At 39.1% G+C, this 19,413-nt stretch overlaps 1 protein-coding gene across 1 annotated transcript; it reads left to right on the forward strand.

Annotated features, from left to right (window-relative positions):
• Nucleotides 1–3,240: 3,240 nt before the first annotated feature.
• Nucleotides 3,241–18,381, forward strand: LOC133516886 (G1/S-specific cyclin-D2-like). Its single transcript, XM_061849913.1, has 4 exons — nt 3,241–5,131; nt 7,020–7,235; nt 9,416–9,572; nt 16,377–18,381. The coding sequence occupies exons 1-4, from the start codon at nt 4,910–4,912 to the stop codon at nt 16,655–16,657; spliced, it is 876 nt and encodes a 291-aa protein (XP_061705897.1). The 5' UTR covers nt 3,241–4,909; the 3' UTR covers nt 16,658–18,381.
• The last annotated feature ends 1,032 nt before the right edge of the window (nt 18,382–19,413 follow it).

The raw sequence follows: 19,413 nt of genomic DNA on the forward strand, positions 1-19,413 counted from the left end.
GAAAGGTACACGTAGATTTCATCTAAATCGGTTCAGCGGCTATTGATTCCCCATGCAAACGTACACCTTCCTTTTCACTTTAAAGGGAATATTTTTGGGATAAAAACTATCCTATGTTCTTCTCCGGGACTTAAATATCTCTATACCAAATTTCATCTGAATCTGTTCAGCGGTTATTGATTCCCCATACAAATTGCCATCTCCCTTTTGACACACTTAAGGGATACCAAAATTGTATACCGGGTGAGTGGGAATTTAAAAAAATTTTTTTTATATATTATTTAGTTTTACGTCGGAATGGTGTCAATATGATAAATGAATTCGGAATCCCCGATTTATATGAAAACGATACCAAACTTGGCCGAATAGCTTAAATGATATAGATATCAAGATAAAGTTGACAAGCCCATCATTTCAGTGTAATTAAATTTGTAAATTAATATAATATACAGTTAGTTCAACACGCCCCGTCCGATACATACATTTGTATAGAAAATTATTTTTTTTTGCCTATCGTATGATTTTTCGAATCAAGCTCTTTCGATCCTAGTATATAGGAATAAAAATATTTATAACTTGATAATAACAACTGTTTTGTTACCTTTTATTTTAAAATAACTTCAAAATATAGAAATCATTATCTTTTTGGACAAATGATGCCTGTAATTTTGATTAATATCTAGCATAATATTTTTTTATTAGAGAAATGCTTATTTACAAACTTCACCCCAGCAAAAACATAAAATCCGTCGCCGGTATTCGAACCCAGAACCACTAGCTATAGAACCGTATTACTTACTACCAACCAAACCGTGCCAGGCTAAACCGGTTGTCTTGTCAATTTTAGTTCTGGGATACAAAGAGAGCGCCACTAGTATAAACGAAGTTTTGAAAGGGACATTTTTTTTGTATGGAGTTAACGTTCTTCTCCTTTTGAGTATTGTATTCTTTGGTCATATCTTTCTAAGGAAGTCGACAGGCCTTGGTCAAGACGGGGTTAGTCTTTTACACCACGTCTTTTAAATTCAGACCTCTTTAGAACATATATTGAGAAACCAGAAGAGTAAAGTAGTACTGGCAAATGCCTCCGTGGCGATAGCCAATAAAAAAAAAAGTAGTAACGTGGGTACTGACGTGATCGTATTTTTTTCTGTCAACCTGTTACGTCAATAATGTGATAATCATAAACCAAAAAGTAACAGAGCATTATAAAATTAAAGTAAAAATGCTTGGGAAAAGGCAAATACAACAGCTATCCGCCTTCGGTCCTAGTATCGCGATGTTCGGATTAGCTGCTGCCACATTTGTTGTATACGTTACTGACTGGAAAGTGCTCGTAACATTGATTCCATACTACAATAGTAAATTTTCCGATACTCCCAAGAAGTAGCCGCTGTCACCCGCTATTACCCAACTTTTTAAACTAAGGCAGGTGCTATTTTATGTTTAAAATCACTGCGCACGCGTTGCCACGGGAGGACAAAGAAATCTTGAAAGAGAATGGAATAATGAGGTATATTTATCAGGTGTGGCCGGATTTGTTATAATGTCCTCGCACAGCCGGCGCGTGCAGCTGCCCTCACGGCCCTCCCGAACTCTTTTGTCCATTGTAAATAAAAACTATATCATTGTAAATTTCATGCCTCGTTGTTAATTCTTTGGAGGTAGTAAAATAATTTAAAATTAAACTGGATTTTTTATTTTTGGATGATTTGCATTGATTTAATAATATCATGCATGTGGCACGTGAATATACGTGTTAGATGGGGAGAAAACATAAATAATATTTTGTGTTCGAGAAATAAATTTCGTTAACCCTATGTAGATTAATCAATCGTATTCCTTAGATGGTCCTTTAATGTTAGGAACGCTTAAACGTCAATAATTGTATCGATAGCGCTAAAAACGCTTACAAGAGTTGCGGTGTATGATATCAAAAGAACCTACTTTGAAGTAGGTAAGGATTATAAATGCTAGCTTTTATTAATCATGTTGGCGTGTGCGTAATGTGTTTGGTGATAAATCGTGGTTAACCTAATCCCTGCGTATATTTATAGGTACTTAGCGTATTCTCAAAGCTACTATTTTTTTATAAAAAATATTTTCTGAAAGATAATAATTCCTCTATGACTTATAGAACAATTTTTTTTTATACTACGTCGGTGGCAATCAACCATACGGCCCGCTTGATGGTAAGCAGTCTCCGTAGTAGTCTCCTGCAACTCCAGAGGAGTTACATGCGCGTTGCCGACCCTAAAATAAATTAAATTAAAGTAAACTTTATTGCTCGATGAGTATAAATTACAAACACAAAAGTTGGTAAACTTGAGTGTTAATCTAATGAAAAGTTGGAAATAGTAGTAATATTATGCTAATCTTTAAATACAATACATTTAGGGGTACTGGTGGTGGTTCCCGCACCGGAAAAGCCTGTACCGCGGCGCCCGCTCATGATGTGTTTCATACATTGCTTGGACGGCTGACAACTGAACTACTTACCAAGGGGGTTAACTATAATTATTTTAAAAATACACATTACAATTAAAACTATACATATGTTAGGAAATACTAAAAATTGAAAGGAAGATACGCGAGTTGTGTTATAATATTACAACCAAACTGAGATAACAAAAAGTGTACAGTGCGTCATCATTTCAAGTAACTCCTCTGTTGCTCGTGTGGTAAACCTATCAGCCATTTTTTCAGAGCCTGTTCTGTTTCTCTAACTGAGCTATTCCTTAAATTTATCTTTTTTAAAACTCTGTTGTATAGTATATTAGATATAGGTACCTAAATGGTTCAAATTAGATATAATTGGGCAAATACTAGCAAATAGTATAACTTGCCTGTAATATTTATACGAGCCATTTTGAGGTAGGTACGTATAAAAAAATAGCGTAAGTATTAGGGGTTGCAAAGGACTTGTACACGTCGCAACAAGGGTGCTCCAGGGTGTATTCCTGTTTTGAACTGCGACTACTACAAGATTAACTGTACAAACTTTTGTATGGTACTATAGAGGAGTCACATGCGTAAGATTCATTGAGTAAACTATTTAGCGTTTGTCCATGTTGAAGTCGTGAGGCCGTATCTTTCGTGCTTTATCCCCATTTCAATTCTAAAGGGGTACTTCTCATCTTTCTCTATAATGTAAGCCAAGCACCAAAATTTATATTTTTCCCATCATACATGTATAAATATCCCTTTACCTCCTAGGCCATCACCCATCAGTTATATAAACTTGCCAAAAAAAGACCACTTATAATATTAATTTTATGAAATACATTTTTCCGGTTCGGACCCTAATCTGTTAAAAGCTATTGTTTCCTTTATGCATGTGAGTACTTCTGCTACTGCTAAAAACACCGTCATAAGTCAACGGGAACAAACCGTTTAAAAACGAATCTTACCATTATTTATACAGTTCAAATTTATGAAAAAGCCCATTCGGCGATAATAAGTTTTGTTATCACCAAAAATAATGCTCTTTTCTTTTTGCCATCCGCGTGGCTGATTGTTCTTTGAATAAGCTGTTACATAAATTTGAACCTTAATACTATCACGACAGTGAAATTGCTTGTTATAGATCGTGGCATTCACGATGACGCGTGCCTTGAATCGTATTGTCATATTATTAAAGGTTAGATTTGATAAATCTGCGCGTCATTGTGGATGACACGAACTGTAACAACATGGTTGCTTTGGCACGCGACTTAATAATAGCAGGGCAGCTTGTGGCGAGCTGTTGGGGAGTAACGACCCCACGGACCTGAGTACTCCCGAGAGTCGGTCAGGGTCTCCGTCTCCGGCGTGTCTTCGTCAGTTGGAGTGGATCCCAAGGGGACCCGCAGGACTCTCAGCTCTGGCTTGCCTTCATTGGCCGTCCAGAGAGGAGTCGTTAAAGCTAAATGCTCCAGGGGTGGAAGTGAAAATTTGCATAAGACGCGAATTGGCACAGTGGCTGCTATCAGCCACTGGGTAGAAAGCGGCGTATACTTCTCGATACCCCTGAGCCGCTCACACCGGTGTTGCTACTGGTCGTCTACGTCTTCACGACGGCAGTTTCAGGGGCCCATCTAGTGGGCGGCGAGTCACCGCCTGCCTCGATAACTAGTGAAAACATTGTTATGGCAGGTGTCCGGACGTCTTTGCAATAACCCAGTCTCATAATTGTCCACCCAAACTTCAATCCATAGTCCATTATACTGTTCACTTTTCTACAATAGTCCCAATGCCTGCTGCGACCGGTTCATGGATGTCTATTGTTGAGCCTGTGAACGGGTTCCAGCAGGCTTTCTGCATGATATTAAAGCTCTCCAAAGGGGCATCTACGTGTTGGATCTATATCTCCACGCAAGCCTATCAAAAGACCGGGATTTATAGGCCCGTGAAATCCAAGGAGATACAATAATAATAATAAAATACTTTATTGCACACTACATAATAAAAGTTACAAAGAATTCATTGGAGTCTAACAGTGTAGGTAACAACAGGCGGACTTATTGCTAAACAGCGAATTAATTCATTCGCCAAGGGGTTAAAAATTTGTACCGGGTCGAATACATTTTTTGAGTACGAGACTTGAAACGTTTTAGAAAATCATAATAATAGAAAGGGATTCAAATGGGGTTAAAATATTTTGTGCAAATGAAATACATTCTTTATATAAAATTCGTACAAAAAATTAGAATACAAGAAAGAAAGTTTTGTACGAAGCAGAGTGTTTTATAGGTACTCGCGGGCCCACACTGGAGCGCCCCTAGGGCAGACCCTTGCATGCCGACACAACACAACAAACCCCACGAGGGCCACAACTCAGTTCGGCTTACACTCGCTTGTAAGTCGCACGCCGACCGCGCTCCGAATTTCGAGCGACTTTCTCCTAAACGTGCAGTGCTTAAAATCAGTGATGGATTTGTCCTGTGAAGAGAACATGCAGGTGTCTGCTGGGAGCACGGGTCGGGACATGTGTGTCGCAGGTCCCGATCGGGCGCTGGACCGGGACCCCAGGCTGCTGGGGAACCTGCTGGCGCTGGAGAGGTTCCACGCGCTCCACACGGACTATTTCCAGCATGTACAGATCGACATTCAGCCCTTCATGAGGAAGGTTGTCACCACTTGGATGCTCGAGGTTAGCTGCTGCTGGTTTTTACATTTGTGGCGGTATCTTTAAAACGTGTTGTAGATGGCAATTTAAAAAATATTTAAGATACTGATAGATGATAACCTTACAATCAAAGTAAAGAAGATAATGTTTTTTGTATGTATTATAAACTTATTCGTTCGTGTGATCTAATTACCTTTTTTTGCGTGTCTTTTTTTAAAATACCTAAGTACCTATTAATGTTTATGTAGGAACCTAGAAATGAGATTGATTGTAAGACTTAGTACGCATAGCACTGGTATAAACACTATAAACAATTGAACTTCATAAACCTCGATTATAACGACATCTTATCAGACAGGTCAATGACCTTATGACAAAGTTTATTGACCTGAGTTTCTAAAATTACGACACTAAAGAATATGCTAATACTTTTTAATTTTGTTCTTTAAAAAAGTAATTGGGTTATAATAATAAGTGATAAACTAATATGTAATAAGTACAACTTGGTAACAATTAATACCTACGAGCTGAATTTTATAACTACCCTGCTTTGTTAAATTGTGAAATATATTACGCAAAACGTAGTTACACATAAGTATAGTATTAATACATACTACAATAATATAAAAAATAATGTAGGTAAATGACGGAGACATAGCTATAGGTACCTATTCGAATACTTTCTATCCATAAAATAATATCTTCCGATATTGCATTTTCAAGAAAACATGGTAGGTAGATACTAATTAAATTTTATGAATGGGCTAAATTTCCGTGTACCTATATGCACTTAAACAGTGCAAATTAAATAAATGTTGGTGTGCACAATAAAACAATGTTTAATCAGGTTACTCAAAAGGCTACTTTGTGAGTTAATTAATCCCTGATCCATATTTATGCCGAAGCCTACGTAACGTATGGAGTTAATAACAAGCCTTAGAGCTTATTGCACTTTGATAAGCCATTCAAAAATAACTCTTAAAGCTTTGACTTAAGGTTTACGCCTGTGCTTCATGCATGGAGCCCTTACTAATGCCTACCAACGGAAACTTTTTTATTAGCTTTTTGAGCTTAACTCTTCAATGCGCACGGAATCTTTATAACCGTTTAGTAAGCTCAGGTAAAAAGTGTAAAAACTTTCCTATCCTTTGATATTATGCAACGAAAAAATATTATCTAAACATAAAAAAAGGAATCGTTTTCATCCCTCTTTTAACATTTACATTGTTACGCAAAACCCACCCATAATGATTCGCAGTTAGCATGGCCGAATTCAGAGAAATGCGTGTTTCGCGTTTGTTTGTAAACACTTTTTCACAGCCTGTTTACACGATTGACATTATAGGTATGCATGTACTTCATCGGGGCCATTCTAGTACCTACTTATATGAACAGTAAATAAAAGGGGGGTTTTCGATGTTCGCTATACTTTCGTATTTTTGCATTTGAATTAGGCAAAACAAGAATATCTTACGCAAGGATGTAAGGCTAATGTATACCTTCTATGCATCTCATACTAACATATTATAAAAGTTAATATATTATACACATTACATTACTCTCGTTTTAGTTCCAACCATTCAATTCAATTTAATACAATTTATTTCACCATAGTATTCTTAGCTCTAATTTGTTTAGATACACGCAGATCCCTGAAACAGGTGGATTCATATTGGCAGATATCTGGTCGTTGTCAAATTACTTGCTATTAAGTTTATGGAAAATTAGGGACCGTCAAACATTTATACAAGTGACGATCAGACGTAACAAACTAGGTACATATATTATTTAATAATGCTATGATGCGATGTTTCCCTGAACTGTTCCCTCTTTACTTTAAAAACACCGCAAAAAGACAGCTGCTTAAGTACCAGTCAAGATTGCAAAGTTTATCATCTAATTTCGTCGCCAGGTCTGCGAAGAGCAACAATGTGAAGAGCAAGTGTTCCCGCTGGCAGTGAGCTATATGGACCGTTTCCTGGCGCAGCGCGCCATCTCGCGGCAGCAGCTGCAGCTGCTCGCCGCCACCGCCATGCTACTCGCCTCCAAGTTCCGCCAGTGCCATCCGCTCTCGGTGGACCTGCTCTGTGCTTACACTGACAACTCAGTTCTCCCTCATGAAGTTAGGGTGAGTGTGGAATCAGTCCCCTTTTACCTATCCACTGTCACACCAATGCTAAATTTCAGCGATCCTGTTCGCTTGACGTAGACAGCATCAGCAACTTCGTTACTTCGAATTCGTGAGCATATTTTTTAAGGTGATAAGGCTTAGCGTATGCTGAGACGCAGGCGACGCAGTTCCACAGCAGCAGTCGCGCAGAGCAGAGCAGGGGGCTACCGCGAAAACCGCGTAAAATATGGTGCGTCCTTGCGCCGGAGCGTGTTTAGCTAAAGGACGTTCCATACTTTATAAAATCTGCTCTGCCTTGTACTGCGTCAACTGCGTCTCAGCATATGCTTAGTCTAATTGTAAACATCCTCCTCCGGAAACGAGTTACTACATACGAAAGCGGGAAGCGTGCTCCTCTAAATAATTACTTAGGCTTCTTTAATTAAGCAACATTTTGTTTTGATAGCATCTTATAAAGGCGCGTGATTCAGTGACTCGTCACCCGCGAAAGGTCAAGTGGTTCCGACGCCGCACGCCCTACATCCTGCGGCGACCGCAACCTGCGCCTGCCCATTGTTTCGGCTCCACTGTGAACGAACTCGATTAGCCAAGTCAAATGTCACCCCAAAGAGATGGCCCTTATATTACCCGTTTCCTTAAGTCACCCGTGTGGTTAGTTTCCGGTAATTACTTCTTCCGCGACCGACACTTTCTTGAGGGAGGGAAATAAATATCATTGTGTCGCCGTCATTGTACTTCGCAGCCTGTGACGGACTTGAGCACTGACTGGTTAGTGGTTACTTACGGGCTTCCGACGGAAATGTGGGCTACATGAACTGATATCAAGATAAGGCTTATTAATGTTCCTTTCCCATTACGTTATATGTACCTGTAAAATGGTACGTATTACAGCCACGTTGTAATGACTTAGGAATGTGTGTTACTTGAAAGCTCCTGATGATATTCCTATTGTTGAAATTAACAATTAAACACATTGCTGCAACATTGTACGAGTAGTATCCTGCATTTGTATAGTGCACATGACTGTATTGTGCTTAGTTAGACACATAGAACATTCCCACAGTCCTCCAAAATATCATACTTAATGCGTAATATCCAGGTAGAGGCAGGTGTGACTCGATCAATTAGAGCGGTCGTTGTGCGTTGACTCTGTCACTAGATTCACACGCATGCGACACCGTAATTCAGTCAGGGTGCCAAAAAAATAATTTCCTACTATACGTTCATGACTCGAAACATCCCAGGTTATTGAATACTAAACAGTAGACCAATTACATATACCGCATAACGTTTGTGGGAAATGAGATCTTACTTGATATTTAGAAAGATAAAATTAAATGCATAGGTCCCATAATTAAGCACATATTAAAATACCATATAACAGAGCGTGAGAAACGTATCGCATACTTCAAGGTGCCGTATGGCATCGTGGGACATACTTCCTTGCAATTAATATGTGCGATGTCAACGATAAACCCATCGTACGCATACGCAATGAGGTCATATGGCGTAGGGGTCAGTTTCACATTCCCATGCCTTACGAATTATGCACCTCCTGCCAGCGACACAATCGACACATGCCTCTTCTTCAACTAAAGTTTATAATTATCATTGTATATTTTATCATGTGACCATGTTTATCTCTTCTATTATAATAATGTTGTTTTGTTTTTGTTTACGTATAATTAGTCCAAATAATACGTTTAACCTTTGCTGATATGTATTTCAATAACCGATAAGCTTTTAAATTATTATGGATGAATGAACCTTGTTAAGATAACGGAACATTTTTATTATTTTACACGGAAACTCTATCACGGTGCTTTGTGGAGCTTAGTGGCTTCACATTCTCTTTGTTATTCTAATAGCTCAACTCCCCTTTTATAAACAATCCTTCCTTATCATATTTCTATTTTCACATGTGACGCGATTCGCTACTTTTTGCGGTTTCCGCCTGATTCATCGAGTATGACGGTTACGATTCAATTGCAAAGAATACGCATGTCCCTTCTTGGGTCCTCCTTAAATAAGTGGATGGTAATTGCATTGGGTGAAATTAAAAAGCGTAGTTTTGTAGCAAGGGACGAGGTTCACATGGGGTTGCTCCCTTGATAGTTACAATGGCTGTGTGCTACATACCTGCGGAAACCTAAATATAAAGTGACCGTTTGTTGCAGCAATGGGAACTGTTGCTGCTCCAGCGGCTGAACTGGCAGCTGTCCATCGCGACCGCGTTTGACTTCATAGAGCCGTTCCTGGCGCGGGTGCCGTGGGGCCGCGCCAACCCCTTAGTGCGCACACATGCCCTAACACTCACATCCGTCTGCTATACTGGTAAGTTTCTAAAATTCGACTAAACTTTTCACATTTACGTAACTATTTCGGAGTCAACAAATGATAGCGTCTGGTAAAATTAGGTGTAGATACGTTGTACTATCGTCTACCTACTACTAGTGCACGCTATCCACGATAGGTAGATAGGGTAGTATCATGTAGGTATACGTATCATGTGTGGGTATTTTGTTAGTTCATAAATTCGCTATATACTGTGTAACATGCGGGCCCCGACTTCCTGCTGTACAATATTAATGTACCAAATAATCGGTAAACGCGAGTGCGAATCGGTCTTCTAGCTCATTTAGTGAATTATAGCGTTCTCTGAACGTACAAAAAAAAATATTTTCGATTAATTAGAAATCGTCCCTTTGTTTGTGTATACCGTAGTAGTGCGTGCACGTGTGTAGAGTGGACGCACGAAGGGACGCGTGTATCGGAACGCGCACATGCTCGGCCGTGATATCGCACACCTTGCGCCTGCGCCCCTCAGCCACTGACCCCACTCGTATTGTCAAATTACACATAAAAACTTTAATGGTACAGTTTTAGGACCGAAAGGAATATAATTAATTCTAATGTGGGATGACCGCTTAAACTATCCACGTGTTCGTGCAGGTGTAAGATGAAGCTTGGTTTCAAGACTAACGACCCAACCCGAACATTGCTTATAAGATGTCACAGTGATACGATACCGATCTGTCAGTGTCGAAGTGAAGGATTGTCACAGATCAGTTTCGTACAAATTGTTGAAATATGAAGTAGAGAAAATAAATAGCTGTGTTTTATTAAGGTTAGGGCTACCTGTAGTTATAAAGAAGGTACTATTTTGACATTACTAACCAGTATAAGATTTAAGGGATTTGTATTAAACCGACTCTTAAGTATATATATATCTGAATCTTCCTACAAACATATACATTTTATAGACTTTATAGCTAAGGATTGAGTTATGGAATGCACGTCCCAGTATCATGTTTCCAAGTTTCTTGATTTAGATTACGTCGGTTACACTAGGGCTTACGTGGTTACGTTATTATGGACCCTTGTTCGACGCTAACCGGTCATGCTATGTAATTGCCACTGACCAACAGTGACCCTAGCTCCGAAGGGTTGAGCTTGCACGATCATTGAGCGCGTCGTAAAAAATAAAATATTTATCATGCATGTTAATACTGCCAGTACTTGACATTTAAATTGTAGGTAGCCGGCTGTAAAATGCGAACCATAGCTTTACGACATTTATTCGTTTTAGAAACACGCGCCTTACTAACGTCGAACGAATCCTTGTTTGTTGTCTATAATGTGGAGCAATATACAGGGAAGCGTAAGCAGAGTGCCTATCGCGAAAACCGAAATTTGTAATCTTTCTCTTTTACTTCAATAAAGGATTTTTTATGTACTGAGCACGATTTAGAATCTCATGCTCACTACTGCAGTATTTTTTTAATACCACGACGGTGGCAAACAAACATACGGCCCGCCTGATGGTAAGCAGTCACCGTAGCCTATGGACGCCTGCAACCCCGGAGGTATTACATGCGCGTTGCCGACCCTTTAAAAACCTGTACACTCCTTTTTTGAAGAACCCCATACTGTAGTTATTTCTAATGTTAAACAAACTTTTTGTTCAGAGCATTAAACACGAAATATATATTTACGTTTTTTGTACAAGTTTGTTTATGAATTAAAATTTACTTTACTTTACAAAAAAAAATTACGTTTACTATTTTATTCGTTAATTAAAGTTCTACTGTAAGTTCTAGTCAAATGAATTGTATATGTAAGTACCTAATTGGTAATACAAAGTGAAAGTTGGAAGATATTTCGTTAATTAACCACTCCAAGTTGTGTCGATGTTTAACACTTCGTCCGATTAGGCCCGTATGGTCCATCGGAGTCTGATAGCAGTTATTTATAGCTGACAGTTGCTTGGTTATACCCTTATTTTGGGTCCATGGTATCTATCACATGTGTCGGAGTTAATGTTGGAGTAATGTTAATGGCTATTGGCCGTGGGTCTTGCCAAGATGACAGGCGTTGATAGAAAATTGATCGAAAGTTTTATAATAAAGTTTTTTTGACGACCGGTCTGGCCTAGTGGGTAATAGTGACCCTGCCCATGAAGCCGATGGTCCCGGGTTCAAATCCTGGTTGGTGGGTGTTTTCTATGTATTTAAGTATTTATAAATATTTATATATGAAATACATCGTTGTCTAAGTACCTACAAGACAAGCCTTATTGAGCTTACTGTGGGACTTAGTCAATTTGTATAATAAGGTCCTATAATATTTATTTATTTATTAATTTTATTTATTTATACATATAACGTATTTTAACTATAGGTAAATTACATTTTGAAATGAATTTATTTTGGGTACATGTTAATAAAGTGTCCTTCCATTGCTCATACAAAAGTTGTGTTAATAATTTAAGCATTAAAAGCATTGCCATATATCTAAGGACGGGCCAATAAGCATGGGGCCAGTACAGTGGTGTCACGCACAAGAATTCGAGCCAATCGAGCAGTCTAACGCCACAACGTGATAGACTACACGATTGGCTCCAATTTGTGAGTGCACTACTGAACTAGCACTATTCTTATTGCCCGTAAGGCTCATCCTTAGATTATATGTCAATGATTAAAAGTATATAGTATTTTTTCTATAGTTTTTAGGCAATTGAAAGAATTTGAATAGGTTTGTTATGTGACAAACCCAGAAAGTTAACGATTCTCATGGAAATAGATCAGATACTCAAAGATTTAATTTACATTTTAAAATTGTAAATGCAGTTTTCTACCGTGTATTTAAATTATAACCAAATACTAAGGAGCTTTGTCAAAGGTGACCGAGCGTTGGTGTCACATGTCGCTACGGCTGCCGGAAGTGTCGGTGTTGGTACCTCACAGTAAGCACACACGAGGTGTGAAAGGTTAATAGCACGGCTTGACCTTAAACTTCCTTTTCTTAATAACTGTGCTATGGCCCGCTATTAAAAGACATTGAGCGAGATCAGCCCCTTTTTCTAAAGCCATTATGCAAATATTAAATGTAATCGATCGCGATTCGCGGCATGACTCTCGGCTCGACTGATGAAATAAAAAAACTTATGATGTCGGGTAGGAGCCAGGTAGACGCCACTTATATTGAAATCATGTCCAAATCCAGTTTAATATCATAATAGGTTAGGTTGAGTCTGCAGCTCGTTCGATGTTCTAACCGTGTCACGGCCGCTTGGGTGCTCGCGGGGTCTGGGGCAGCACGACAGCTGACTCGCGACAATCGAAGACGTCCCGCGGGTATTGTGCTCTTACCTCTCCCCGACAAAAGCTGTGCGACAAAAGATCGTCTCGGCGCGCACCTGGCGTCCCGACCCTATTCAAACACTTAACAAAACATCAACCCTAAGTCATATTCTTAAGGGCTATATTCGACTAACTGAGATAACAACTCGGTTTTAAGTTAGACGCTCGAGTCGTCTTCACAAATCTCAGCGTGTCTCTTCATAAATTCGGAACCAACAATCTCGCGTTTCCGTTTTGCTTCGGAGGTGGATGCGGATGTTCTCATTTTTATTTTTTACATTGCTTTTTATCTTTTTGCCATGTGAACAACCTGGTTTCTTCTTCAATCAACAACTCAACTGCAAAAAACACGCAGTGAATTATTTCAAGGTTGTTAACGACATTTAAATGTCAGTTGGTTTTGTTAAGCACCTATGTACAGTTGCGTTAAGGTTGAGTTACTTGTCTATTCACAAGCTGCCACTCCTAATTTATTACCCAAGCAATAAACTGCATTATGCAATAACTAAAGAACTTGTTTTGCAAAATAAGACATTAAATCTAAACGGCGAAAATAAAAATGATAACAACTACTTGCGCACAATTAGACATTGACTATTTGCAACCCTTGCTATTTCGTAACGTATCTATTATGTTAGATCAGAGACGGGTTTGATGGTTTGATAAACGGAACTTAACGGTCCTCGATGTCTGTTACTGTTGGGGTTATTAAGTGTACAATTAGAAAGGCAAGGGGCAAGGCTTGTAAGACGCGGGGGTGTCTTGTGGCCCCATGGCGTGTGTTTGGCCAGCAGATGTTGGTGCCAACTGACAGGCAACCTGTCGCGCAACGGATCGCGCCGGTCCGCTGCCCATGCCTGTTGAGATCTACTCTGATATGCACCGTGCAATCGTTGTCGACTACGCAATGCGTTACCAAAACCCAAAACACTGTTTATGAAATTTAACTGTCATAGGTCATAGGTCGAAAACGTTCGGGAAACCCGGCTTCTTTTCTGTGGACATTACAAAAGTTAGCAATTTGGATATTTTTTTTTAAGACTTTCATCATAAGATCCGTTTATTTTATGATGTATACAGGAAAGTAGCACTAAATAAGTTTTTGACCCTCATACGTTTTTTTTGAGCCAAAAGGCAACCTCTTCAAATATGAACTCGCTTTAGTATCAATAACCTCTAGCTAGTTAGAACCTTTAATAAACCTACACATACCTAGACTTATGTCTAGGGCGCTTTTTCTGATTAAAATTATAAGCAGCCAGCGCTCGCGTGTGGCGATATGTTTTTTCAGGAGTAGATAGCGTGAAGAAAAGTGTCTAAGGGCATGGTCGAGTTAAGTACAGACGGGTGTAGGTGGGCAGTGACCCTACGAGCGCAGTTAGTCGAGGCAGAGCGGAAGGGTCGCACCAGGTGTCGACACATCTGCCGTCTTGCCTGCGCGGGCCACTACCGACAGCGACTTACTACTTTAAATATCTTCAAACGTGTTTAATCTTCAATACTGCTGCCGTTAGGTCACCAAGTCACCTACGAGGGAGCTTCAATAGAAACTTGTCTTGTAGATAAATTTATTTTTCTAATACGCACAGTGACTTAAATCATGTATTGTTTAGAATTTTGACATGCCTTCCTTAACGCTACTTTTCATAATTTTCAATAGAATATTTATTTAGGATCCTTATTGATTAGTCGTAGTCTCGATCGTAATTTTCTTGGGCCCAAATAATGGGGTCGCTCCTTCGATCGTGGCAAAATTGCAGCTGTGCCCTTCACTAGACGACTTAAGATGTAAATTACCATTATTCGGTGCTATTGTCCCGCAGCGCACACAAAAAGATGCAGACGGGGACTTAGTGCACAAATCGGGCAGCTGTTCAAGTTCGACTCCTTCCTCATTCTTCTAAACAACAATAGATTGCTCGGTATTGTGCAAAATGTAACACCGATTTTTTCTGCGGTCCTTTCCAGTCGATCGGGAATAATGCTTTCTTTAAACATCAAACTTACGCTGAGGGAACAGCGCATTGCAAAACGTTGTGCATTGAAATTTGTTGTAGAATATTTTCGATTCGATCGGCGGTCAGTGCGCGTTTGTTTTTATTATGATATCGTTGTATGCTAAGTTGCTAGCGGCGCAGGTAGATGCAAGGCCGCTGAGATGCAAGGTGGCCGCGCGAACCACCTGTTCCTATAATTGCCTCAACAGATGCACGCCGATTCCGGTTAAGTATATGAAAATGTATTTCGCAGCTTTAAACATGAGACGATTGTATCAGTTTGAACGAATACTTCATCTCAATGAAATGTCAAGGCATGATTGGTAAAAAAACAACAACAATCATTTACTTATTGAAATATCACAGTTTCTGTTCTTCGATTTGTCAGACTTAACTTGATTGTAGGCTGTACCTAGGTAATTTCGAATTTTTGTAATTAACTTTTAATTAGCTTTCCTGTTAAATCAAACAGCGAATTGATTTTAGTCTAGACTTTATTTTACCTTTTTAGGGTTCCGTAGTCAACTAGGAACCCTTATAGTTTCGCCATGTCCGTCTGTCTATCTGTCCGAGGCTTTGCTCCGTGGTCGTTAGACTCGTTAGTGCTAGAAAAATGAAATTTGGCATGGACATATACTTAAATCAATAAATCCAACAAATTCGTACAATAAAAAATATTTTTTTTAGGGTACACGTAAAGTGGGGGTGAATTTTATTAGTGAAAAAAAAATGCCCCCCCTCTAACTTTTGAACCATAGGTCCAAAAAGTATGAAAAAAATCGTGGAAGTAAAGCTTATGAAAGACATTAAATGAAAACTATAGCGGACATGATCAGTTTAGCCGTTTTTTGAGTTATCGCAAAAAGTTTCCCCCTTCATAGTAAAAAGACGTACATCTACAGTTAAACGTTATTGGAATGGGTTGTTAAAGTTATTTGGCATAAATGTTTTTCGCTATGGGATATTTATCTTTAGACATGCAAATTTAAGTCTCCGATTGCAAGTAAGTCTGTTACTTTAATTAGGTACTGATTATGCAAATTTGCCTATTTGGTTAACTCGGTTGGAAGGTACAGTTTCATCCCTTGGTTAACAATCTACTATACCTACTTTAAGCTCTAGTTTAGCTTATTGTGACGGAAGAGTAACTACGGAACCCTACACTGAGCATGGCCCGACATGCTCTTGACGGTTTTATTATTGCATGAAGCGGATTTACTAGTTTAGGAAGGCAAATCGGTCGTTCGGCATTTCGTTCTCGAGTTCGGAATACTGACAAAACACATTTAATTTAAGTACCTAATAGATTTACTATATAGATGTACAATCTTCCTGATCTACCTACGTGTTTTATCTGTCATCATCGGTTTGCTGACACTAGCAGGTAGGGCACGGTAGTTGTCTAGACTTGGATGTTCAATAGTTAATCCAGCAAAATGGGGATAAAATAAATATTTGCCAGAGACAATTTATTGATGTGAGTCTTTCTTTTTCCACAGAAACCGAGTTTCTCTTGGTGCCGCCCTCCCTGATCGCAGTGGCGTGCATCACGGCGGCAGCGCGCGGGCTTCGCGTGCGCGTGTCCGTCAGCGAGCTGTGCGCGCTCACGCACACGGCCGCCGCCGCCGCCGAGCTGGTGGCGCGCCACGTGGAGCGCGTGCTGGCGCGCGAGACGCAGCCGCAGGAGCCCCGCCCGCGCCCCGCCCCGCCCGTCAAACAGCCCACCGACACCACCCAGCTGCCCGACACCCCCACAGATGTCCAGGACGTACATTTCTGATCTCCTGCCGCAAATAGTGGGGCTTAATCACAAATTCGGTCTCAGTTTCGTCGATGGCGAAACATTACAAATTTCTGATCCCTTAACTCGTTCGAAAACGAAGGTCTAATGTTTGAGGGCGAGGCGCTGACAGTCAGCATCGAAAACTTCTACGTTACTTATCTAGAAGTCGAGTTATGATCCGGAAGAGTTCTGGGAAGAGTTGAGACCAGGTTGTGAATCGCATAGCAGCAACTACTAAGCTTATATAGCTTGCGTCGTATCTATATCGGTTTTAAGTCGAAAATAGATACATGCATGATCTCGGAGTTGAAAACATGAGCAAGAGAATAGGTGTGTTAACGTTTTTGCTCAAATTGCAGTGATATTGCACAAATTTTTGAATCTCTAAATAAGATTGCGCCTATTGTCCCATCAAAGACACTTTTTGTGCTGCATTTGGGTGCAGGTAAACGATAAATTGAATGAACGTTTGTGTGGCTATTAAAAACGTGAAATGAACACCTGAGGAAATAATATTATAAAATTCTCCATTGATCTCAAGTTATTTATGCGAAATATTACTTTAAAGTAGATTTACGTTATTTATTAATTGTAAACATGCTAATGAAAAATCTGGATAAATATCAGTGTTTGAACGTACAACTACTTACATTCCTTTTTACAACTACATTTGCTGCTTATACTGTATAAGACTGAATATAAAATTATTGTTTTTTACATGTTTTACAATAAAATACTCATTGACTTTGTACCTAATGTTAGTTTGCGCACAAGTATTTAGGTTGTATGATCATGGTTTAAATTATTCCTATCATATGATACGATGCGATCATCGGCAATGACATCAAGCCTATTACGATTAGAAATAATTAAGAATAACGTAGTTATGTACTGCTTGTATGTGTCGTCGAAAAAATATTCATACTTGTTTGATTACTGTTTTGTGTGTCATTGTTTAAGTTATAAGATCTCACTTCGTATTAAGTTGGTATATTACCTGTACAAAGGTGTGAGTATTTTAATTTTTTACTAATTTAGAATTAAAATTCTTGAAAGTATGTAATATCTATTTATTTAGGTTGATGTTAAGTTTTAGTAAATTCTAGTCACATGTTTTACACATTCCTGTTTTCGACCAAACTTGATGTTTAAGGTTTATTTTAAATGTAGACGTTTAAGTAAGTTTTAGGGTAGATAACCAATTTGGATTTGCATTGCACAAGAAGGTTCATAGTTTTGTAATCACGTTGTAAAAAGTTTTTGTGGTAATGAAATTACGAGAGAAAAATGATCGTGTGTAAAGATTATGGCTATGAAGTTAAGAAATGGTACTCGTAGGCTCGCCTGAGCATGGCGGCGGCGGCGCGTCGACGGCCAGCGGCCGCGGCGGCGTTACGCGATGTTAATTAAACTAATTAGATTAAATTAAAGGCCGAGCTTTCAAGTTTCTCCCTTAATTTTATAACAACGCCACGTAAACTTCACATACTTAAGTAAATATACACCTCCACGCGGAGCCTAATATACCGTAGGACTACTCCGTATTACATGTTGTACAGTTTATAAACTTAAATCGGAGCTAGTTATATTGGGGTGGTTGATCAGGATGTTTTACTACACACTACTTACTTGTACCTTATAGATTATTTATTTGTGTCCACCTGAATTAGGTACTTTGTTAATTGCTAATAAGATAGTTGAAATATACAACTAGAAATGTCTATATATGTTTTATTACAACCTTGCACAGTCGGCTTCAAATAGTGACGGCTAAAGTGGCCAGAATTATGGTCACGATGTGTTCCGATATATTTGACTACTTTGGCCTTCATCACTATCTAGTTGATGTTGACTGACGTATATGTAGAGATGTATGGAATTGAGCTAAACTAATCATATCGAAACCGGTTCCAAGCCCTTATTACAATGCAGCAAATTTTCTTAAGAATTCACCATTATTATGTTTTGGAAATAGATAGCAACATTAATTCGTTCACAGAAACATTGGCTAATTCGAACGTACACTTGTCTTGACATGATAAGGATATCTTAATCATGTCAGTTACATCGCTCGGATTTGTGTCGGAGTGTATTCCAATTGCAACTGAGCCAAGCAACGTTATATGTTATATGGTGTAAAACCCTAAATATCTAAATACCTCCTAAACCAGCCTTCTAAAATATCTGAATTTCTTACAAAGCACTCTCTAAACATGTCTCACAAGAAAGAAACTCTTCGAAATGGCTATTTGTTTGGGCGCGATGTACCATCACTCCGCCATTTAGAAAAATTTCCAAAAACTGGATTAAAAAAAACTATTTAATCATAGAATATGGACACAAAATTTCACGCGAATTGTAGAGAAGAATATCCAGAGATACGTAATCAGAAGGCCTACCGCAAACCACGTTCGACGTACTGCCTCTCTGTCGCACTTACGACACGTAAGTGTGACAGCCCTCAGATTGCTCGAGTCAAAACGTAGACCTTCGCTGACGCTTCGGTCAACAAACCCTTAACAAATTATACACTTTAACCTTGCTCAAGAATCGCTCTATTCATAGGAAACCACATAAAAATCTGTTGACAAAACACGCCTATAGTTGCAACTGATGTGTGGCGCTGTCGTCGTGCACGGTCCCAGACAGAATGGTAACTAACTACGGAACCCTACACTGAGAGCATGGCCCGACATGCTTATGGCCGATTTTTTCAATAGAAGTCTTGAATGCGATGTGTTCAATTACAGAGG

This window comes from Cydia pomonella, chromosome 4 (genome assembly GCF_033807575.1).
Source record: "Cydia pomonella isolate Wapato2018A chromosome 4, ilCydPomo1, whole genome shotgun sequence".
In the NCBI taxonomy this organism is placed as follows: domain Eukaryota; kingdom Metazoa; phylum Arthropoda; class Insecta; order Lepidoptera; family Tortricidae; genus Cydia; species Cydia pomonella.

What these genes read in the sequence shown, in the direction of transcription:
- LOC133516886 (XM_061849913.1), top strand. Translation starts at nt 4,910, where the DNA reads ATGGATTTGTCCTGTGAAGAGAACATGCAGGTGTCTGCTGGGAGCACG. An exon ending in TCACCACTTGGATGCTCGAG is followed by an intron (nt 5,132 to 7,019) that starts GTTAGCTGCTGC and finishes TTTCGTCGCCAG; the next exon opens with GTCTGCGAAGAGCAACAATG. An exon ending in TTCTCCCTCATGAAGTTAGG is followed by an intron (nt 7,236 to 9,415) that starts GTGAGTGTGGAA and finishes CGTTTGTTGCAG; the next exon opens with CAATGGGAACTGTTGCTGCT.